Source organism: Vipera ursinii, assembly GCF_947247035.1.
Source record: "Vipera ursinii genome assembly, chromosome: 3".
Lineage (NCBI taxonomy): Eukaryota > Metazoa > Chordata > Lepidosauria > Squamata > Viperidae > Vipera > Vipera ursinii.
The window spans coordinates 166,541,066-166,566,000 of NC_139516.1; the positions used below are offsets into that span (position 1 = coordinate 166,541,066).

At 36.5% G+C, this 24,935-nt stretch overlaps 1 protein-coding gene across 1 annotated transcript in view; it reads left to right on the forward strand.

The window, feature by feature from the left end:
• The window catches only part of LAMA3 (laminin subunit alpha 3), a gene marked incomplete at its 3' end in the record, with an annotated part of 133,459 nt that overhangs the window by 67,246 nt on the left and 41,278 nt on the right, over positions 1 to 24,935 (forward strand). The window contains exons 34-44 of the mRNA XM_083357591.1: positions 761 to 925; positions 1,342 to 1,443; positions 3,735 to 3,818; positions 6,796 to 7,026; positions 11,681 to 11,794; positions 14,614 to 14,723; positions 17,249 to 17,329; positions 17,921 to 18,024; positions 21,837 to 21,887; positions 22,923 to 23,074; positions 24,714 to 24,824. Coding sequence (XP_083213717.1) covers positions 761 to 925; positions 1,342 to 1,443; positions 3,735 to 3,818; positions 6,796 to 7,026; positions 11,681 to 11,794; positions 14,614 to 14,723; positions 17,249 to 17,329; positions 17,921 to 18,024; positions 21,837 to 21,887; positions 22,923 to 23,074; positions 24,714 to 24,824 — 1,305 coding nt within the window. The remainder of the gene's footprint in view (positions 1 to 760; positions 926 to 1,341; positions 1,444 to 3,734; positions 3,819 to 6,795; positions 7,027 to 11,680; positions 11,795 to 14,613; positions 14,724 to 17,248; positions 17,330 to 17,920; positions 18,025 to 21,836; positions 21,888 to 22,922; positions 23,075 to 24,713; positions 24,825 to 24,935) is intronic.

Below are 24,935 nucleotides of genomic sequence, written 5' to 3' on the forward strand. Positions count from 1 at the left end.
TCATGCTAAGAGCATTACTTTTAATCTTTAAAAAAAGCATGACAGAAAGACATTTAGTGGTCATTAATACTGTTTTGTTTTCTCTCTTTGTTCTGAAGACATTAAGATGCATTTTCCCCTTTCCTGTGTCTTTATGTCATTGCTGTTCCTTATATTATAAAGTCATTTCCATCCTGTTGAGTTTAAAGCTATTGTTTTTTTCTTTAGCTTTCAGCAGTTTTTTTTGCAAAGACAGGTTGCCTTGTTTGTTTGCCATGAGCAGAAGTGTTAACATATGTCACAGTTGCAATGCCCAAAATGCATTTCTTGTCCCAGAGACCAATGTCTCTCTGGAAATTTTCCTGCTTCTCCAGAAAAGCACCTCACTTCTGAAGCAGGGCAGTTGGCTTTCCAGCATTTACTCCATGTTGCTGGGTAACCTACAGAAGGAGTTAGTGAAATGTATTATGTGACTGATTAGTATGCTCTGTGCCACTGCCTTATGATACTGATTGGGTATTGATGAGTGGACAATTTTGTTACTGTTACTGTGATGTTGGAAGCAGATCCCCATAGGTAATTTTTACACAGCCAATATTTTGTAATGGCAAGAAAATCATACAGGTTTTGTTGGTGGTAGGAATCAGAAAACCTTCTCATACAAGCCAAAGAAGAAAAAGTTTCTACCAGATACCACTCCATCTTGCAAATTAACTTTTGTGTTGTGCAAAAACCTTACTTTAAAACAAAACTTTGTGTATCTCCTCTGTTTTATTGTTAGTCCACCGACATGAGAAACTGGCATCTGGAGGCAGTGGGTAATGCCATGAGGATTCCTACAACTTTCAATCCTATTAGCAACAGTGTTGTTGCTGATGTCCAGGAATTACCCCCCTTTCTACACAATTTATATTGGGTGGCACCATCATCTTACTTGGGGAATAAGGTATATGATCCTTTCTGTAATATCTGTTAAAATTCTCCCATTATCAGCTCTAAACACTATTTTCTCTTATCTTTTTTATTCTATTATAATAGCCAAATACAGACTGGGCTCCCGTGTGGCAGACTGTAAAGTATAGTTTATGAATTATAGTAGCTGGATTCATATAACATGCAAAGCCAAAACCAAGCAAGTCATAGTATCATTTAGAACAAAGTAAATTCAGGCAAAGTAAGTTTCTAGCAAATGACAATCTGATACATCAGTAAAAAGCCTTTTAATGACAAAGGTTTTTTTACATTCTTGACTTCTCTGTACCAATATTGGAAATGCAGTTGAAGATATTGTGAAGACTAAATATCAGAATTATCTTAAAGTATAAAATCCAATTTCTATATTTCCTGTAATTTGTTACTTAGCTTTCTTCATATGGAGGATATTTAAGCTATCAGCTGAAATCCTTTGGCTTACCTAGTGAAGGCATGGCTCTCCTGGAAAAAAGACCAGATATACAGCTAATTGTAAGTCAAATAATATATATATATATATATATATATATATATATATATATATATATATATATATATATATATATATATATATATATATATATATATATATATATATATATATATTATATATATAAACATGAATGCATCATCTTAGCTTTAAAAAATGTTTATCCTTTATCAGCACATTTTCTGTGCTTATGTGGTGCTTACTGCACAGCCACAATGTGAAAATATGGAAGTTTGAGAGGTCTTTATTTAAATATGCCATTTTGATGACTCTTGTTCTTTAAGTTCTGTTACTTGTCATGAAAATGCCTTACTAACCATTTTTAGAGGACATGGACTCATGATATGTGCTTTTTCTCATCAACCCACTATAGTAGCAGTCAAACTGTGTTCTTTATCCTAGTTTTTCTGGTTTCTTTGACCATAGGTCTTGGCATATTTATAATTTCTGATGCCCCATTAATGATCTTGATTATGATAGCCCTGTGGTTAGGGCTAGTATTTGATAAATTCCTATAGACTAGTTAATGCTATTCATGTTTTCTTCCTTACATTGGCGCTGCTCTCCATAGGCTTTTTAGTAGGGCTGTAATAGAAACTGGTCATGGAGTTTCTGTGGAGGCACATGTAAGCCTAGTGCTGTTAACCAAGTGCTGGGAAGACATTATCCAGGTTATTTAAATGCATTAATCAATTGGTTATGTGCCACCATGACAATCTGTCCTTTGATGAAAGACTGTCCTGGTCTTTCAAGTCTTTCATCAGTGCACCCACCACTACTGTAATTGATACTATCTAAGTTGTTTCTTCTCTTTCCTTCTCCGTTTCCCAGCATTAAACTAATAAATAAATTACAAACTTTCCCCAAAATAATACACATTGGAATGGTGGCTTTCTTGAAGACCACTAGACTTGTTTTTAAAGACATGTTCCACAGTCTTTCAAAAGACAATAGACTCTGTAGAAAGAATACAGTAGACTGCCTGTTGATTTTAACTGATAGAGCTTAGTTGATGGTTCTGTCAAAATTAGTGGATTATAGGCTTTCTGTTGCTTTGGCTGACGAGTAATTTAGGCCATACTTTCTTTTCTTTTTTTTTTAATTATTTTAGTGTGATGCCATTTTGCCCACTGTACCTTAATAACATTTTACATACTGCATAGATATCTCTTGGTAGTGTTGACTATGGCCACTTGCTGCTGGCATTGCTTTCTTTTGCAGTACTTTGAAATATTTATAAGCTGAGATGGTGTTGACCAGAATTCTGCCAGTTTTCACCTTTAACCCAAATGATAGACAAGTAAACCTCTTTCAAATAAACTAGAAATAGTAGAGTAACAAATCAAGGAGATGCAGGATTGGCACAGATGAAGGGGAAAGAAGCTCTCTCAGAGCACCATATGAATTCCCCCTGCCTCTTTAGTCAGTTTTCCTTGTCTGTCCCATCAATCTGTCATCTAAGCTATTTTTGGACACAGGTCTAATGTCTTCCAGAAAGCTGGCAGATCCATGTTCATAAATAGCATGCACGAGAAGTTATCAATGCAGATCAACTCCAGGCTGAAGAGGGACATATATGGTCGATAAAGAAATGAATGTGTGAACTAAGTTTCCTCTAATTTTGAGTTTCCCCAGCCTGGTAGCTTCCAGATACATTGATTGGCACCTGTTATAATTTCTAGCCAGCATGCCATAAACTATCTAGGTTCATCTCCATTTAAACAAGGCCTTCACATTATTTCTACTAGTAGGTGTGACTATCAGACTGATGTAATACTAAATTACTATGCTATGCTTATTCCCTTATTCTTGTTTGTTGAGATTTATTAATACTGAAAGTATTTCTAAAGTTAATACAATACTAAGAGTAAAAAATATTTCTGATACATTGTTAGCTACATGCATTTCCTTTGACATGTAGCCATAACCATGCAGAAAGCATTATCCTAAGTTGCAGATATTTAGGTACATGATTTGCTGGGAGAAAGAATTGTCAATAATGATGTCAATGCATGATGAAATTCAAAAGTGATAATTATTTACCTCATATACAAGTAGTTATATTGTCTCAATATTTTGTTTCATGTGGCTGTCAAACTTTTTTGTACACTGTTGGTCTATAATTTTAAAAGCTCACATTTTTAATCACATGATAAATCCATTTGGCAAGAAGATGGTGGGATATAGATTTTGAGCTAATAACTTTAATGATGCTAACTCTGTGGGAAGCATGCTAATTTGGTACATAGGTACAATATTGTACTGACATTGGATTTGAACTATTTTTGTACAGGGAAGGGAGATGAAAATATCCTATATAGATCCTAATAATCCTTTGCCAGACAAAATGTATTATGGATCAGTTCAATTAGTTGAGGTAAGAATGATGTTAACTCACTTCTGATAAGGTATATCATCAAACCTTTGCCTATTTTGATCTACAACAGAAAAAGCAAATGTACATGTTCCTGCTCTAAGGATAATTTCTGCATTTCTGAATATTCCATTGTCTACTGGGGGGGGGGGAAGCTTACAAGCATGCATTAATTGTGCAGTAAATATTTCTTTGACATGGTACATAATGAATCTTTATAGCGAGCCTCTTATTCAGTAAATAATTGAGATAGCAGTGTTCCAATATCTCAGGGGCTACCCCAAAGAAGAGGGAGTCAAGCTATTCTCCAAAGCACCTGAAAGCAGGACAAGAAGCAATGGATGAAAACTAGTCAAGGAGAGAAGCAACCTAGAACTAAGGAGAAACTTCCTGACAGTTAGAACAATTAACCAGTGGAACAACCTGCCTCCAGAGGTGGTGAATGCTCCAACACTGGAGGTTTTTAAGAAGAGACTGGACAGCCATTTGCCTGAAATGGTATAAGGTTTCCTGCCTGAGCAGGGGGTTGGACTAGATGACCTCCAAGGTCCCTTCCAACTTTATTATTATTATTATTATTATTATTATTATTATTATTATTATTATTATTATTATTATTATTAGTATTATATTTTCTCAGTGGGAAAAAACCAGCGGTGTGAATCCCAAGATTAGTTTTCATGTGCTACAGAAGATAGCAAGTTTATACTTGGAAGGGAGAACAGCATTTTTAATCAGCATTTGGCAAGAGGGACAGCGTCCCCGGGTTCAGTGGGTCTTTGGGACTCTGGTGGAGGATTACCAGCTGTGCTGCATACTGGCTTGAGTCCTTTTCCTTCCATTTGCTTTGCTTCTATATTGTAATTAATCGAAGATTTTAGAGACACTATATATATCCAGTGCTTTATCTATTTACAAAAATATGCCTGTTGTGCTACCACAGAACTTCTCATGCCAGAAGACTTTCAGGGGAATATTGCCAGGAGCTAGATTGTAAAGATAGGTTTGCTTGGTTACTTATGTGGATACATTTCTTCCTTCAAAACAGAAGAGCAGCATCAGATTATTCTGGCATTCAATAATTTTGCAATATGGTACAATAATGTGCTGCCTTGCAGTTAAGCAACTACTTGTACTGGTTACCTGAATAGTCAAGCGGAGTTCTTGGCTGATTCATGTTTAGACTTGAAAAATAAAGATATTTGGCATCAACCTTCAATTACAGATGTACTTGAAGATTGAGGCCATTCCAAACTGACATTTTGATGTATGAGGCTGAGTTAAACATTAGAACTGAAGATAGGAATTGAATCTTGCTCCAAAGCACCCTAGAAATGGTCTAACAAATGCCTTTTATTGTAGTATAAGTGGGAATGAATAGCATTTAATGCAGTTTGCTATTCAAAATGAATAAGAATGGAACCTGTGGACAATATATGCATAGCATCATACTATCTAATATTTTAATATGTTGGAAATGAAAGATTATATATGGTTTTATTTTCCAACAGTTCTTCCCTTCATATACCCAACTTATTTGATTCTCTCTGACTGATATGATAGTAACCTAATAAGATGCCAAAAATGTTTCTCTTAAAGAACATTATCTTCCAGGGCAGAAGCTTGATCAGTTAATTAGAGAAAGAATTTTTTGAGAATTTAGTGATGGGTGAATGTGTGAGTGGATTATTATCTTAGAGTGGGAGGGGTTTATGTCTTTTCATCTTTTGGAGGATATATTGGTGCAGGAGAGATATGAGTAGATGAGACAATTGTGGAAGGTGCTGAGAAGGGGGAGATTATGGTATGACAGAAATAGCAGTTTGTGTCCCATTCTTAGGCCAGTTTACCAGTCAAGGCAAGGAAGACTCCCAACAATTTTCCTTCTGCCTCTTTTCTCCTACTTAATGGCAATATATACTATATTTCCTGGGAGATTTGATCTAGGGCAAAAACTGTACTAAGCAAACTGTATAATGTCATCAGGACTAGGTTCTTCCAACCAGGTTTCCAGGTTTGTGAGCAGAGATTTAAAGAGACTTGGATAGCAGAGTAGCAAGGAAGTCCTCAGGATAGCAGAGTAGCAAGGAACACCTATTTCCGGTGCTTTTTTTGTAAAAGAAAAAGGTGCCGGAACTCACACATGTCATACAACCTGCCTTGTCTACTCTACAAGGTTCCATCCAAAAAAGGTGCCGGAACTCCGTTCTGAGCGTTCTATGACAAAAAAAGCCCTGCCTATTTCCAATTGTAAATGATCAACTATACCTCTCTTTGGAAAAGACCAGCTTGGCCACTACATCCCACATGCTGGTTCCCTCCTGAATAGATTGTTATAATATAGGGAACCGATCTTCAATTGTTTATATCCCAGTGGGAGCAGGTGGATCCCCCCCTCCCCTTGTTTTCTGAAGTAAAATCAAGATGTTTGTGTTGACATATATATCTCCAATTGGTTTGCATAAACCAAGGGTCTTCAAACTTGGCCCTTTTATGACTTGTGGACTTCAACTTCCAGAATTCCTCAGCCAGGCACGCTGGTTGAGGAATTCTGGGAGTTGAAGTCCACAAGTCATAAAAGGGCACGCTGGCTGAGGAATTCTGGGAGTTGAAGTCCACAAGTCATAAAAGGGCCAAGTTTGAAGACCCCTGGCATAAACAAAGAGCTCTTGCCGCTTGACAACAGAACATTTTCAATATACTGTATATATACTGTGTATATTTTGCTCCCAATTTTCTGTTATTATTTGTTGATTGTACATACTGATTCTACCTTCCATATCATTCTTTTAATTATCTCTTGCCTGATTTTAGTTCTTTGTTGATACAATTATTTGCTAGCAACTTTTCCCCCTAGTCTTCCAGCATCTGATTTTCATGATGTCTTTCTTTGAAAATTGATGTCCCTTTTTTCCTGTGCTGTAGGAGATTATTGCAGTGTATTCCAGACCAAAATTTCATTTGTATCTTGAATGTGCAGGGGAACTTCAGGCATACCAGCAGCAATAACTTAGTATCTCGAGAGGAGCTGATGATGGTCCTGTCTAGACTTAATGGATTACAAATCAGAGGTCTTTACTTCACAGAAACTCAGCGGTTAACCTTGGGCGATGTTGGTCTGGAAGAAGCCACCAGTACAGGAAATGGTAATATCGCTTATGCTGTAGAGACGTGTTCCTGCCCTCCTGAATATATGGGTGATTCATGTCAGGTAGGAATTGTCTTTCTTTTTGTTCTGCATCACCCATGAGACATTGCCCAGAATAACAATATTGATTTGGCTCTAGCAAAAAGAAAGGATTATTCACAATGCTTTGACTTAAAAGTGCAGCAGAAACCTATTTTGAACCGTCTTAGCAGTTCAGTGAAAAACTGTAATGCATCCACATAAGCTCATGTAGAAAATACATTTATTCAAAGATGTGGTAAAAAACCAAGGTAAGCAAATGTACAAAGAATAGATAAATAAAATAAAATGTAAGACCAACATAATGTAACCCAGTTGATGTATAACTCTAAACTAAGATTTGCTTAATCATAGTGTATAAATCTCTGTAAATTATTAAAGGATGCTAAATGCACAAGACTTTCCTTATTTTTATAGGCCGCTAACATTTAAGATGCAGTTTGTCAGGTTAGAGTGAAAAAAGCTGCACCCTCTGCAGCTTTCTATACAGCTTCTTCTATGGAGCTATGCCAATCTACCTTTCTGATTACCCTGCTTATTTTTCGATATTATTTCACTACTGTTTTGGCAGCATTGTAAACTTATGCAAAGCAAATATTTTCAAGATTAGCCTGTACCCGTCTCAGTTTTCTGCTCAAGTTATAACACTGGGCTGGTTGAAAGTCATTTTGAAAACATTTTCAGTTTTATTTTTAAGTGATTTTATAATCTGTGATATAAAATATTCAACCGATCAAGCATTTAAACCCTTCTCGTGGCTTTCTTTATTCCCTAAGCGCACCTTGTCAGGTCTGTGGGTTTGTTTTCTCTAGCCTAGTGAAAATACATAGCCAAAAGCTAGACTTAGATGCACTCCAGGAAGGAACACACCCTCTCAACATATTTCCTCAGAATTACTCAGCCTGTGATTTGCAAGCTGCTTCATCGTCTAGTACTGTCTCACTATGTTCGGGAGGGAAAAGGTGATGCCTGCCACACCTTAATTCAGTGATACGCTCATTTTCAGAAATTGCAATGTGGTCATTAACATCAGGCATTGCCCTATATTGCACAACCTGACTCACGTACAAAGTTTAAAGGAGGAGCAGAGCCTGGCATACGGATAGAGCCAAGAGGAGAACAATACGAAGTAGCATAAGGGGAAAGTGCTGTATAATAACAAGTGCTGTGCAAGGCAGCAGCTCAGCTTCAGGCTCAGCAAAATGAGGGCTGCAGGATGGAAGCTGGGCAGCCTTGGGTGGCTGGCCTTCTGCATAAGCCTGAGGGTCTGTCTGGGACATGTTTCGCAACAGAGGATAGCATTTCCACAGCTCTCTGGCCGAGGGCAACAGCAACAAGGTCACTGGGATTTTAAACCAAGACAGGTAACCACGCTTCTCTTTCTCTACTCTCACCCCACCTATAGTTTCGTTCTGAATTTTTTTAAAAAAATCCTGACATGAAAGCATGTTAAGTAGACCCTTGGGGCCAAACTGATTCTTTTCTTGATAGCCATAATCTACACTGGACTCTACTGGTGGAGGAGGTCAGTAAATGGTTAGTTTGCTTCCTTTTGTACTGAAGATTGTAATTCTTGTTCCAAACATATGAAAAACAAAAAGCCATTTTTTTCCCCCTGTGGGGTTGAAATGCGGACTGCAAACATGTTACTATTCAGTTGGGTGTGGCGCTTTGCTACACATAACAAGTTCAATACCTAAGAAATCTGTTTAAAAAGACAGCTCCTATTATGTTATATTATATTATGAAAAATAATGTTTTTAAGGCTTTAAATAGCTTTTTTTTGCCAATTTCACACCAAAAACTTGACCACTCAGTTTAAAATGACTAATTCCTATTTAATTGTCCCTAGCAGTTTCCTTTGTCTTTATTGATAATTTAGCCAAATATCTTTGCAATGACCTTCATATTAAATGTCCATTGTACTGGCTTTGCCAGCATAAATGCCTAGCACACTGATGCGCAGAGAATTACTAATTTGCAAAAGCTTTGTAATGTTATTGTATCTTGTAAGGGAGTTCATTAGCCCAATATTTACAAATTGGGAATTTGGATTATTTCATATAACTTTGTTCAGTGTTAAGTGGTCATTGGGTTAAGCCAAAACATGATTGGTTTGATTTTGTCATCGTATAATGGAACACCTAACAATCCAGTGGTGGATTATGTCTTGAGATAGGTGAATCCAGTCAATCTGGGCCAAGAGGGAAATGGCTTTTAGACAAATATTAGATCTAATCCTTTTTGCAACTATTAAATGAATCACATTCACTCTCTATTGAATTTAGCATTGATTGATGAATACCAGTAAACATTTGTGGATCTCCAAATGCTCCTGAACTGCAGCTTCTAGGATCATTGAGCATATTGGATGAGGCTGTTGGGATTTGCGTTTAAGAAATATCTGGCTAGCCTTAGACTTACCACTGCTTTATTATACCGTATTTATACCCATAAATTCCATTCATTAAGCATGTTACTAAATGTTTAATGTACCATTAAATTAATGCACAAGGTTAATATGATCTAATCAGTTACTAGTGGAAGTCTCATTATACTAGAAGGATTAATTATTTTTTAATCAAAGAGTTTCACTAATATTCAAGGTAATCTTTAAGATCTGTTTTTGCATAAGTTCCCACATGTAAATAGGTACATTTGTAAGTATATTCCATTGCTCAACTAATTCATTATGTGATTTTCTACATAATGGTTTGTAAAGATGGAAGTATATATTACATGTCAACACATTAATTTCAAGAGCCTTGGTGGAGCAGTGGGCTAATGCCTCCTTAAGTAACACCAGCTGCCTGCAATTATTGCAGGTTCGCATTCCACCAGGCTCTCAAGGTTGACTCAGCCTTCCATCCTTCCGAGGTAGGTAAAATGAGGACCCAGATTGTTGGGGGCAATAAGCTGACTTTGTATTAATGCCGCTTGGGGGCCCCCCCGAAAGCCCTAATAAGCAGGCATATACATACAATGAAGGCTATTGCTAAGCACATTTGATTTGTGCTTAGATTGTAAGCCGCCCTGAGTCTTCGGAGAAGGGCGGGATATAAATGGGATTAAAATAAAATAAATAAATAATAAATTAATTAAACTCCAATAGGAATATATAATTGGTGAATTATTTCAGTGGAGATGGTTTGCAGCAGAGATGTTGAAAGGAGGGGTTCTTAATAACTGTTTTTCCTGCAGCTTTCCCTTTAAAATTGTCTCCTACACAGCTTTATCGCTTTCTTTAGTATCCAGTTGCCTACTAAACTGCCTTAGACACTTGTATTATAGGCAAGGAAGAGGCTGCAAAGAAAATACATGAATCTGCTATGTGTTAGAGGTAGTATCTTGCCTTTTTTGATGAGAATAATCTAGTTTTCATTCAATTTATGAAAGACATTTAGTTTTAGAAATTATTACTAGATTATAATGTATAAGTTATCAAAGATATTTTAATTAATGAATGTGGCATTCTTGCGTCAGATGACTAAGGGGTGTGTGTGTGTGTGTGTGTGTGTGTGTGTGTGTGTGTGTGAATGGCCTATCTTTCTCTGGGGCAATCAGCCCAGTGGTCTGCAACCTTTGGCACTTTAGTTAAATCCCATAATCAGACAGAGGTCAAAGACAAGTCCAATGGGAGGTGACACTGAGGTCTTTCTCCCATGTATGTATGAACAGAGAGAACATGGATTCATGTAGTATTTAATATGGTTCAATGCACTGTCCACCAGTTTAGGCTGGATTTGCATTATTATTATTTCCATCCATCTTTTTTCCACAAGCTGAAAAATACGGTCTACAATTTTCTCCAAAGTTTTTCAGTCCAACATAGTAATCAATACACTGCCATCATAGCAATACTTTGGAAATTAATTGCTGTATGCTTGAAAGATATTAATAAATGGTGCACATATATCTCAGAGTATTCTGAATAGCAAATGAAATATACAGTATGCTATCAAATCATCAATGTAGTAATAGAATTCATAAAATATTTTTTTACAAACCTTAATATGTACAATTACTTTTTCAGTGTTCAGGTAATTCATGGACTTTGAAATTGATATTACTTGTGTTCAATCATATCTTATATAATAAGTAGAGGTTAAATAAGCTTTGGCTATGCATACGATCCCTTCCTGGGAGCAATCAAGCAAACTAAAAAGTCTTCCACTGACTACAGTTCTTTGCAAGATTTGCTTAATAGCCTGAATTGTCCAGTGGTTATGGTTAACAACTGGATGAAAAGGGACATTGTAGAACAGAGGTCCCCAACCTTTTGGGCACCAGGGACTGGTTACGTGGAGAGAGTTTCTTCCGCGGACCAGAGGGGGCATGGTTTTGTATACTGCCTGCATCCTGCAGATGGGGCTGGTTGCTAGCATGCCCCTGTTGTAGAAACTAGAAGTTTTCGTGACTTGTTCGCCAGCTTGGATGAAGAAAAGAAGGCAGAATTTGTATGCAAAACCAGAAAAAGTCTCATTATCTTATCTTATTAAGCCAAGATATTGTAATTTATTGTGACTTGTCCAGCTTCATTATGTAATATGTACTAATATGTCAGTGATCCTGTACCATAATTAAATTTCTTCTACCTTCCAATATCTACTTTAAAACAATTAATTTTCTAATCTTCTGAAATCACTATTCAACTTTTCCTTTCTTCTCTATGCACTAGGAATGCAGTCCAGGATTCTATCGTGAGAGTGTGGGTCTATTTACAGGAAGGTGTGTTCTGTGCAATTGTAATGGAAATTCAGATAAATGCCTGGATGGTTCTGGAATTTGTATTGTAAGTATTTATAACAAATGTTGCTGCAGGTGCTCTTATTAATTTCTTTTGCTTCAGGCCAGTAATAACTTTGAGAGAAACTGCTTGTGCCTGCAAAAATAGAAGTGTCTTTGAGGTACAGTAAAAACTGACATATCTATTACAGCAAAAATGTCCACAGAACTTTGTTAGCTTTGAAGCATGAATTATCTTCACTTGCTGTGCTTGCATGCACTTCATATTTTTTTCCTCTTTCAACAAGTTACCAAGGTTGCACTTGCGCACAGTTAACTTAGCTTACAAGCTGAGATATGATCAGATGCTAGATCACTTCACTCTTTTCTTCCTGTGAAGAGTTATGTTTCATGATATATCTGAGCAATGAACAATGAAATAAACCAGGATGTTAAGCCAGCTTTAAAACTTGTTTCATTTTACTTGTTTTGCTCATTAAACTGGAGTCATAATATGCAGCCATGGAATGTAATAGCAGTTCTCACCAAAGAGTAAAAATTAGCAGGATTTATTTATAAGCACAGGTAAAGGAACTTTAAAGTTAATCTACCCAGACATGTGATCTTTACACAGTAATGGCGGTTTCCTTTTGAAATTAGTTAATCAAAGCAAATATGTATAAAGGAGCAATACTTTTTGAATAAAAGTTCTAAGGCTTGCTTTTTTTTTGCATATTAGACTTGTAAAACATTTCATTGCCTTTTTCTCTATAGTATACTATACTGAAAAAATATTCTTAAGTTCTTTTTTCTTAAGTAAATACATTTACAGCCTAGCCTCTTTCTTTGCCCACATTTTTTTTGCTCGTACTTACTCATTATTCATTGCCTGCACAGAGTTCTTTGACATTGCACAATACTTTTTTTACTTTGTTTTTGACAAACCCTTTTGAGTTTAAATGTAGGAGCTGTTCGCCAAATCAGCCTGTTCCAAATAGGTGTGAATCATAAGGCATTTCAATTAAGGAACAGGCTATAACAAGCAAATACAACCAGCAAGAGCTAGATAGTGTACATTGCCTTAAGACAAGAATTTTCTAAATATTAACTTTTTCAGTCTTGTTCTAATTATCGTTAATGCCCATCAGAGCTACCAGATTGCGTGGCACAAGTCCACATGACTCCTAAATGTTAGCATAGAGTAGTGATCTAGTAGTTGTCTGTTTTTTATTTTGCAATCCAGATTTGGTAGCCCCAATGGTTATTTATACTGCATATTAGACAAATATCATATTTGCAATCAATTTTTATAGCAGGCATTCTATTTGGATAGCTAGTTAGCATTGTTAATTTTTTTTAAATTTTAATTCCATTTATATCCCGCCCTTCTCCGAAGACTCAGGGCGGCTTACAAGCTTAGCAGTAGCCTTCATTCTATGTATATGCCTGCTTATTAGGGCTTTCGCCCCCCCCCCCAAACGGCATTATTACAAAGTCAGCTTAATTGCCCCCAACAATCTGGGTCCTCATTTTACCTACCTCGGAAGGATGGAAGGCTGAGTCAACCTTGAGCCTGGTGGGATGCGAACCTGCACTAATTGCAGGCAGCTGGTATTACTTAAGGAGGCATTAGTCTTCCTTTCCATTCAGAAATACAATACTGAATGAGATTTTAAAATAATTTATAAGGTGTTATTATATGTTCCTCTAGATAAAAAGCAATAATAAATTTAGGATCACAAATAAATAATTTTATCAACTAGTAGCATGTAGACTAAGAACTGTTCATATGGCTGGAAAACACATGGATCCAGAAGATAGGGAGCCATATAGTTTTAAACACCATAAAGTTCCTTGCTGCCTAGTGCCTAATACTGGTGTATTATGACAGAGGAATTATATTAATGCCAGGAGAATAGGACTGATGATTAATACTGTAGTAAGTTTTAATTTCCATGCTGGTGGAGCAGCTTTTCATTTTTCCAGTCCTTCTAAGCCAGGAGTGTCAAACTCGCAACATCAAATGACATGTCGCAATGTATCGTGACTTTTTTTCCGTTGCTGGCAATGGGGTGGGTGCGGTTTCTGCATGACGCATCTGGCCCGCGGGGTGGCAGTTTGACACCCCTGTTCTAAGCTATAATATAAGAGCTAGTTTGGTCTAATAGTTAAGGCACTGGAAGAAAATGGGAGATAATGACTTCAAGTCCCACTTTAACCATGAAAGCCAGCTGGGTGACTTTGGCCAGTCAGTGTCTCACAACCCACTTCACAGGATTGTTGTTGTGGGGGAAAATAGGAGGTGTGCTGGATATGTTCACCACCTTGAGTTATTTGTAAAAATAATGCAGATGGGATACAAATAAATAAAAAGACGTATCAACAAGTTACATAGATCAGTCTGTATAAATGTAAGAATATTTAAACCTCATGAGACCAATTGGTCTTTTACTGGTGAGCTATACCCCCATTGCTTTAAGCGATGAATCTATGCAAGCTAAGATGATGATCAAAGTATCAGACTAATTTATTTATTAAGAGAACCTACAAGCTAGGTGAAAGTAAACTTTATTATAACTGCTAAATCACTTCCGACCAAGAGTATCTTAATTGTGAAACACCTGCTACTTTAAATTAATAATGTGTGACTCTCTCTGTAATTAACATTATGCCATTACTTCTGCAACTAAGCAGGAAACAATTGTATGCACACCCTTTAGCCAGACACTAACTGGTCTAATTTATTTGTTCAGTCTTGCAATAAGATAAATATTTGGTGGCTTGGAGCATATCAATTGTCATTTTCTCACATTGGTATTAATAATAAACTTGAAAAACAAGACCACTGCTAACCTTCTGGTTTCTATATATATTTTTTTAAAAAAGAACTGTCAACATAATACTGCTGGAGAAAACTGTGAGCGCTGTAAAGCAGGATACTTTCGAGATGCCAGTCAAGGACTTTGTAAGGAATGTCTCTGCCCTTACAGAAACAGGTACTCTTGTTGGGCTGAGAATGGGAAGCTGTATTTATTGTGCTTTGCTTGAAGTTGCCCTGGTGGAAATCCTGTGTTTTTATGACAGTAAAAACAGCTATTAGATAATTCTATCATTTGTGCAATAATGTTATGAAGCACAAATGATAGAATTTAGGTGTCATTGCAGCTTATTATGCATGGACGGTAAGATGACAGTGGTCACTCATCTTGAACATCTTCATAAAAAATAAAATAAGAAATTTCCTGTAAAGAAAAAAAAATCATAAAGCAATTTCCACACATTCTAATTGTAAGTGCATTTACCACCAATAAGTAGCCATTTCAAATGAGATATTGATGACCTTGGATCAGATCTCCTACTGGATTACATTTTTTAAAAGCTCTATTGCAGTGTGACTCATGACCTTCATAAAGCCTTTACTAAATTGGTACCCTCTAGATGTGCTAGGCATCAATCCCCATAATTACCATAATTGCTAACTAACATCCTAACTGGGCATTGTTGAAATGTAAATCTGCACTTTGGGAGGAATTTAGCTTGAGGAGGAGACAGGAGAGAACACATGGTTTCTTTTCTGCATCATCGCAACTACAGTCCACTTTAAAACAAATTCAAGGTGCAAGAGACTTGGACTTCAATTTGTCAACTAGTTTGGCCTAAAATATATTTTATTTAGTTGGTATTAATTTAAAATATATTTAAAGCAAGTTCATTGCTTTTACTCATTCATTTTGCCAAATACAATGAACATTTCTTTTGTTTCTTCTACTTTGAATATGATGAGTGTATTAAAAAATAATAGAAATAAAAAAGTGAATATTGGAGCAATTTTCTGAAAGTTTGCCATATTAGTTCATTTCAATAAAACCAAAATAATGTTGTGATACCTTAAAGGCTAATTTCCCCATTGTTACAAGCACTTAAAAGACTTGGTTGTATTTGCTACATACTGTAATGAACAATACCTTCATTTTTTTTTAGGGAAGGCCTGTATTTGCTTTATTAGCATAGAGCACCACATCTTTGCTGCTGAACTCTCCTTGATTACATGCTGTTGATTTCAAAAAAGGAAGGGAACTGGGGCAATAACAAAGCTGGCTAGATGATGACTTTCCAGATGTTATTTGAACTCTAGTTTCTAAAACCTCTAGTTAGTTATAACTGATGGGGAACAATTGTGGGGGTTGTAAGGCAGCCATTTCAGGAAGACCACAGATCGTCCTGATAATATTGTAGAATAGAATAGAATAGAATAGAATAGAACAGAACAGAACCTTGGAGGTCTTCTAGTCCAGCCTGCTGTTCAAGCAGAACCTTGGTATTTCAGATAAGTGACTGTCTAGTCTGTTCTTAAAAACCTTCAGTGATGGAGCGCCCACGATTTCTGGAGGCAAGCTGTACCACTGGTTAATTGTCATCACTGTTCGGAAGTTTCTCCTTAATTCCAGGTTGCTTCTCTCTTTGATTAGTTTCCAACCATTGTTTCTTTTCCTGCCCTCTGGGTGCTTTGGAGAATAATTTGACCCCCTCTTCTTTGTGGTAGCCTCTCAAATACTGGAATACTCCTATCATGTCCCCCCTATTTCTTTTTTTTTTTTTAGAATAGCCAAAGCCAAGTCCTGCAACCATTCTTCATATGTTTTATTCTCCAGGCCTTTGATCATCTTAGATGCTGTTCTCTGAACTTTTTCCAAAGTCTCAACATCTTTTTTGTAGTATGGTGACCAAAATTGGTTGCAGCATTCCAGGTGTGGTTATACTACTAGGGTTTTTATAAAGCAGTACTAATACTTCACATGATCTTGATTCTATGCCTATGTTTATACAACCCAGGATAGTATTAGCTTTTCTGGCTGCTGCTGCACACTGCTGGTTCATAGTCAAGTGGTCATCCACTAGGACTCCAAGATCCCTCCCACAGTTACTGTTTTTGAGCCACGTCTCACCTCTGTAATAACTTTGATTTTCTTGCCTAAATGTAAAACTTTGCTTTTCTCCACATTAAAATGGAGTAATTTTGCTTTTCTCCACATTAAAGTGGAGTAACATTAAAGTAAAGAAAAGTAATAATTTTCTTAGTTAGATATAGACACCATTTTATTTATTGTTCAATGATCTAATGAACATGGAGATTATCCTTTCAACTTGTAACTTATAAAATGGAGATATTTACATTTCCCAGGTAAACATGCAGATTCAGCTACTCTTCAGTAATAAAATATAATCCAATTGTCTTTTTTATTCCCTAATTCATTATTGCACATTTTGCAATATATTTTCAGGATTATAGGACTGCATTCTGATTTTGGGGAAAAAAGGTAATAGGCAATGATGTATGAGCAAAAATAGTTGCAACTTGTCTGAGACTGAAATTATTTTTGTTAGCCTTTTATTTGATGTTCAGACAGTAACATAACCCTTACCTTTTTTCCCTTTTCCCTTAAGCTGTATAAATATGCCTTAAAAGAAAAAAAAAGCTATTTTCAGGTTTTTCATGTTTCCTGTATTTTTTACTATGTAGTTTTGCTTCTGGCTGTCTGGAAGATAATGGAGAAATTCAATGTTTTTGCAAAGAAGGCTATTCTGGAAAGCATTGTGAAAGGTATGTGACTTGTCTCAATACTGATTTACTATGTAGAAAGTTAAAACAGATCTCAACTGGAAACTACTAACATATTGGAAAAGATTGTTTTCTAAACAGAGACCATATTTTCATGAATTGGGCTGGAGTCCAAAGTGCTTCAAGGCTTCATGTGTACACATGCTCTCTTTAGTAAGCATAAGCTGCTCTCCTTGATTCAGAGTTTCAGAATACTCTGTTCATCCCATTTAGGACTATTTCATTTCATGTTCTTTGAAATAAATTGCACTAGTGCCCAATTATACATTAGATACAGATATTGCATTCATCGATGTTTTTAAATCTGAAGAGTTGTATGAAGTATCGATGCTCAGATTCTTATGATATCAAATAAGTCAAATATATTTTTGAACTGCACTGTCTCTTATCAAATTATAGATACAATTAAAATATAAAAAGCAATATCTATTATTTGGTCAGGTTAGACAATTGTAACACAAATTGTTAAAATTTATGGATGTGATGCAGATTTTTAAGGCAGCAGCAATCTTTTCAGTGTCAGTTGATTTATATCACTTGCGTGTTTTATTTGTGCATTAATTTATTTTGCAGCTGTGCTCCTGGTTATTTTGGAAATCCATTGAAAAACAGATACTGTCAAAAATGTAATTGCCTGGAGAATGGCCAGCTCACAAAATGCGATCGCTTGACTGGGGGTATGTAAAGTGACATAAATATTTCTGAATAATATTAAAAAGGAAACTATGGAATATTTGAAAATAGTCTACCAGGAAGACTCCTGTGCAAATAAAAGTTATATTTTTTCAATTTAAGGTGCTGGTACTTACCTTTAAAGCCGTACATGGCCTAGGCCCAGGATATTTGCAGGACCATCTGCTGCCGGGAACGACTTCCCATCGCCCAGTGCGCTCACACAGAGAGGGCCTCCTCAGGGTGCCGTCCGCCAGACAATGTCGGCTGGCGACCCCCAGGGGGAGGGCCTTCTCTGTGGGAGCGCCAGCCCTGTGGAACCAACTCCCCCTTGAGCTCCGGATGGCCCCGGATCTCCGGTCCTTTCGCCGCGGCCTTAAAACATTCCTTTTTCATCAGGCTGTCCTGGACTGACGACAGGGATTTTAAAATGTTTTTTAATTTTTAATTTATTAATTTTAATTTTGGGGGCTGTTAATTTAATTCTTCTTAACTTTTTGTATCGTTGTATTTTATTGTTGTTAGCCACCCTGAGTCCTTCGGGAGATAGGGCGGCATAAAAGTCCCAAAAATAAATAAATAAAATTCTGTGCTTATAGCTGTTCATTCTTACTACAAATGATAGTCTAGTATAAGGATGAAAAAAGTCTAGCTCTTCAGATGTTGCTGAAGTACAAGTCCCAAGACCCATTGGCTGCTGCTGTAATTCCTCTGTATTTGAAAAAACTGCTTTACACATTTCTGGTTTTAATGAAGTAATTAAATGTGTTAGTTAATGTTTAAATCCTCCATCCTACATATTTCATTGCTGATTGCCATCAGGTAATTTAGATATCCACATGAATTATGAATGTTTTCTATACAATTTTAATGTTGATTGTTTCAAAGTTTCAAGAATGATAAACTTGAACAATAGGCACTGGGAATATATTCAGATATTGTTGAGCTACAGCTTCCAGCAGCGTCAATCTACATGGCCAGTAGTGAAAGATGCTGAAGGTTTTAATTTGAATTTCCAAATGTAAAATTGCTTAACTCTGTGGGTCTTTTTTTTTAACAATACAACTACCAGAAGAATTAAAGCAATCCTAAATGCATTCTATGATTATGTATAGCACAAATTATTCCAGTTGATTTCAGTTGATTTCAATAATGTGTCTCTCTTTAGCTTTGTTTAGCTATTTCTGAATCAAAATAAAGTTTGGTATTAAAAAAACTTTAATGGATAATAGAAAAAGAAACAACCACTTTATAATATATATCTGAAAAACTAATTAAAAATATATAATTTTACCTAAAAGAAAATATTAGTCTATGTGGGAATGACCATTCCCTAGGCAGTGACTCTGGGCCCAGTCTCCCAAAATTATTCCCACATACCATTACTGATTTTTGGCTCACTTACATAGTGCTTGCTAATTAATACATACAGGTATTATAGAGTTTGATGCTTTGCACCTTGATTTTTGAATCCAATTTTCTGGGTTGGCGCTCTTATTTCTATATAGGATGCTGTATTTCAGCAACATCTAAAGGTCCACAGATTTGCTACTCAGCCTGCATTATATGCACTCTGTATTACTCAGAGGAGACGTCAGACTTGGAGCCCATATAATGATGCAGGAGGACTTACATTTCAAGTCCGAGTCAAAGGCAATTGTTAGAGAAGAACAAGAAAGCAGGGAGCTGAACCACGGAACCCAAAAGAACAATAATATACAAGAGCTAGTAGAACTTGTTTCCCAACCAAGAAGAACATTTCCTCAACCAGAGCCAAAGGCAAGCCCAAGGACACATGGCCAGGCCTGGGTCTGAGAAACTTTCACTTGCCAAGGACACATATCTGACTTTTGTTTTGAGACTTGCAGATATTTCCCAGTTCTAGTCTCTAAAATGTTTGAAAAGTTTGAAATATATATGCTTTATTTGAATATATTGCTTTCCATCTCAAGGCAATGTTATTTTCCCAATTCCTTTATGTAAACTACTAGAATTACATAAGTAGGTACATATATTTCAAACAACATATTTTAAAGTGCTGTTCTGCTGCTTAAACTAACAGTTGCTAGAACAAGTTCAGTCTAGATGCAGTTGCTTTAGCAAATCCTGATGTCATTGTGGTTTTGCTGTAGTGTATTGAGCCTTGGTTTAATTGTGGTCGCGCAGTAGCTTATTGAATTCTATAATTACATATCTTTGGATGTTCTCATTCCTATTAGCCAGTGACATGACATATTTAATTGGCACTCATCTTTATGTGTCAAGAGATAAAAGTGATTAAAAGTGATAGAGTACTTCAATGTTCAGCCTGGCTGGGGAAATTTGATAGTTCAAGGCCACACATCTTAAAATTACTGAGCTTGAAAAAACTGGTCTACTTAATCTTCAGTAGCAATATTTGCAGGATAGCCTCGAATTTTGTATTTGCTTGTCCTGCAAAATTGCATTAGCATGGAGGTTGAAGTTAATGAGATGAGGTGATATTTGAAATTGGAAGAAATCACAAAATATAAGTATTGTGCTGCATATATATAGATAGTCCTTGATTTACAACAGTTTGTTTAGTGACTGTTCAGAGTTACAACAGCACTGACTTATGACTTTTTCACACTTATGACCGTTGCAGCATCTCCATGGTCACATGACCAAAATTCAGATGCTTGGCTACTGGTTCATATTTATGACGGTTGCAGTGTCCTGTGGTCATGTGATCACCTTTTGCAACCTTCTGACAAGCAAAGTCAATGGGAAAGCCAGATTCACTTAAAAACCATGTTACTAACTTAACTACTTCAGTGATTCACTTAACAACTGTGGCAGGAAAGGTCATAAAATGGGGCAAAACTCACTTAACAAATGTCTTGCTTAGCAACATAAATTTTGGGCTCAATTGTGGTCGTGAGTACCTGTATTATATTTTGCAGTATTTCATCACTGTAGCATGCTATGGACTGAATTGGGGTATAGGAAGAGGAGTCTGTTTTGAAAAAGGTCTTTTAAAGACTTGGCAGCCAGCAGTCTTTTGACAGCATGGCTCCTTTAGAGGCCAGTATCCCTCCTCTTGGGATAATAGAATTATTCTGGCAAAAGAGACAGCCACAGTGTGGACACCTGCATTAACCCAAACCCTTCCCTGGTTAATAAGGGAAGGAGTTGTACAGGAATAGCTCAAAACGCTGCTAAATGTAGTGTTACCAAGAACCACAAGTATGGTTGTTTTGACTGAATGTTTTGATTATATTTTACATAAATATGGTTGTTTTGATTGAATGTTTTGATTATATTTTACCATTTAATGCCCCATCTTTTGTTTCCGAGCTCAATGAGTTAAATCAGCGGACGAGTTCAGGAGTCCTTGAATTACCTTGCTTTTCTCCCTGCTAAGAGATTTAGTAAATAATGCCTTAGATTTCTGAAGAGCCCAGCAGGGTGACCCAATGTCATGGTAGAATTTGTTCACATTAGTTGAAGTTGTTATTTAAGAAAAAACAAGAAATTTGACTTTGGGGAGAACCCTACAAGATCCTGTAAACTTCCTCTCTAATGTATTTTTATTGTAAGCTTCCCACTGTGGAGAGTGAGATGGGAGGCATATAAATTAAGTAAAGAAAGAAAATGGTTAAAAAAATATTTTACAATATTGATTCTAGGGAACTTGTTACCTATGTTCTTATCTGCTTAACAATGTGCAGCTTTCAACAGTGTACAGGGCATCAGTAACACAATGCTTTCTGACATTTCAGAATGTCACACCCTGTAATTGTTGCATCCTTAATTCTACTTTTTTCCCCTCTCTTTTTTTTCTTTTAATTTCCAGAATGCATCAGCCAAGAACCAAAAGACATAGATCCAAATGAAGATTGTAATTGTAAGTTATAAACCTTATTTCATCTGAAAACTTGCTTATATACCGTGTTTCCCTGAAAGTAAGGCCTACCCCAAACATAAGCCCTAGCTTATGTTTTTGGGGTGGGCCTAATGTAAGCCCTGCCCCCAAAATAAGCCCTAGTTTTGGGGCGAGGCACACACTTAAAAATCAAGCTAGGGCAGGGGTAGGGGTGTAGATCTGCCCCCCGCCCCCACTTACCTTGCAGCCAGGCCTCTCCTCACCAGCCCACTTCTTCTGCGGCATCTTCTGCAGCCAGGCCTGCATTTCTGAGTCACAGGACTTTCTGGAAGGCCTGTGCAGCCAAGAACTGAGCTATGGATTCACTCTGCAAAGTAGTCGGCTGCAGAGGCCTTCCAGAAAGGCCTGACTGCAAAATGCAGGCTGGAATGCAGCTGCAGAATAAAGCTGCTCTTTTGGCCCCAGAAGGAGTGGACCGGCTGGGCGGGGCTGTCACTGCTGGAGGTGAGTACGACATCCCCCAAAATTAAGACCTGGTGCCTCTTTTGAAGGCAAAAAAAAAAGAAAAAAAGATCCGGTCTTATTTTCTGGGAAAAATAAGAGCTATGTTTTGAGAGATTAGAAAGAGCAAATCTGCTGTTTTCTTGTGGATAATAGGTCTATTCAAAACAAGTTATCTAAACCCCTAGTAATGAGAGGGAATCTGTCTGTTAATGATGACGATGCTAAAAGTTGTAATCCAAGACATCTGGAGGGCAGCAAGTTAGGAAAGGTTGAACCTACAAAGAATGACTCCAAGGTTTTGGTTTCCCTCTTACATGTATATGGCTTTATTGTTTGGTGTAACACTAACATAGTGCAGACAAGCAGTACAGTTGTATGACAAACATAGTTTTATGACACCATTTGAACAGTTTTGTTATTTGCTATAGTAATAGATAACATTTTCTGAAAATATCTTTTTGTCCCATAATTGTTTTCAGTAGACCCATTCTTTTTTTTAATATACAAAAACTAACACTTTAAACTCTTCCATGTGTGCTCTGTTTTGTTTAGCTTGTGGGAGTTGTGTAATCACATTGCTGGAGGATTTGAGTACAATGGGAAGTGAGCTCCGAGTGATTGAATTTCAAATGCAAAGTATCAATGCTAGTGCCCAACTGCTGGGCCAGATGAAGCACCTGGAGGTCCATAGCAAGCAACTTGAGGTAACTTGAAAAAAAATGGTTTTCCATGGGATTGGCTACACTTTCCAGAGGTTGAATACACTTCTGAAATGTGCTTTAGAAATCTCATATTAAATGCTCTTATGGGGCTGGAATATGATTCTGAATTTTCATGAGACCCGTTCCATTGCTCTTTCTAATGCCACTTCAGAAGAAAGACCCTAGCAGCCAATTCAGATTAGACTGCTGGAATATATACTGCTCAAAAAAATAAAGGGAACACAAGATAAGACATCCTACTATTAAATACAGTACATTGTGTTGTTTAAGTGTTCCCTTTATTTTTTGAGCAGTATATTATTCATGGATCTGTCTTAGAAGCCTTCTTTAAAATTTAACTCAGCCCAATTCCTGCACAACTTCTGCTCACTTCGTGGATGTGTATTTTTGGCAGCAGTATAGAAATGGTTTGCCATTGCCTTTTTCTGGTTAGTTAGTCAAAAGCATAGTGCTAAAGCTTTGCTTGAAATGGAAATAAATGAACTTTTAGCCTTGGGATTTGATGACTAGAACTGTTTATGCCTGCAGAAGAACTGCGTGGTACATTTTATTCTAGTTCAAAGGAACATTGTATTCAATCCTTGAATCTGTACCAAAGAAAGTTGGAAGTTACTCTTTCCTACAGCTTTTTGTTCTTTCTTGGCTGCACCCCAAATTTTTCTTTTTCTCTGCCCTCTTTCCTCTCTTCAACTTTATTTTTTTTTCATTTTTGTATTTTATATTTTTGTTGAAGTTTAATAAACTTTTGTGGAAAAAATGCATCTGCTGAATTACCACCAGGGATATCTTGTGAAAATAGTCATATCAACTGCAAATTCATTTCCAAGCACAATTCAAAATAACCATACATGATTGGGAGCCAAGTCCTTTACCTACTCTATCTTCTCCTATATGAGCATCTTCTGAATTATTTCATGTTTGAAAGCACTTTCATGCTACCCATAAAAGATAGGCAGAAGGTAGGCTGGAGAAACAAAAGAGGATCTTTTTGATTGCAGCCCTTCACTTTTAGAATATCCTCAGCTAGAGTCATCTATTCTTTTGTCTGCTTTGATTTAGCAAAGCAGAAACTTTCTAAATAACATTAGAAATGTTTGATTCTGCTCTTATTGTTTCTGGCTTTTCTTATAATTTTAAATACAGTGCTATGACATTGCTTTTATTTAAATGTTAATCATAGCCTATGAGTTTCCTTCAAAATAGAAATATTATAAATTTAAATAAACAAGGCCTCATTTCACAGGAAATTGCAGCTGTTTATAAAGAGCATCCACTATTATTCATTGTCCACACAGAATTTGGTAGATTTTTAAAGCTGTTGAAATCAGCACGTTTAAGATTCCATGTATTCTGGCCCCATTGCAGATGAATTTCTAACATTTCCCTTCTTTTTCCTCATTGCTATCAGAGTTTGTGACTTTCAAGTCTCACGGCACCCAGGCAACATTTTTCTGTTGAATTCTGCCTTACAATTTAGTAATCTCTTCATCTACTAATGGCAGTAGGAGCTGATTTGTAAAGTTTCATTCCAGCGCTTTCCTGTCCAGTACATTTTTCCTAATTCCATATTGTATTTGTGTTCAGTTTGCTGATTCCCATTTTGTTTTGCCTTTATTTTCAGAGTCTGTTGAATCACTCTCGTTCTGTCATTAAAACGCAAAGTTCAAAGGTAGATGAAATGGAGACAAGTTTATTTCACCTTAATCAAAATATTAATTCTCTGAAAGAAAAGGTAAGTGTTTCAGTCTTATACATGTTGGTATCAGTCCATGGCCTTTTAATAAAAGTTTGTGTTTACTGATCATATTTCAAGGTATTTCAAGACCGTGTCTCAAGGTATTTT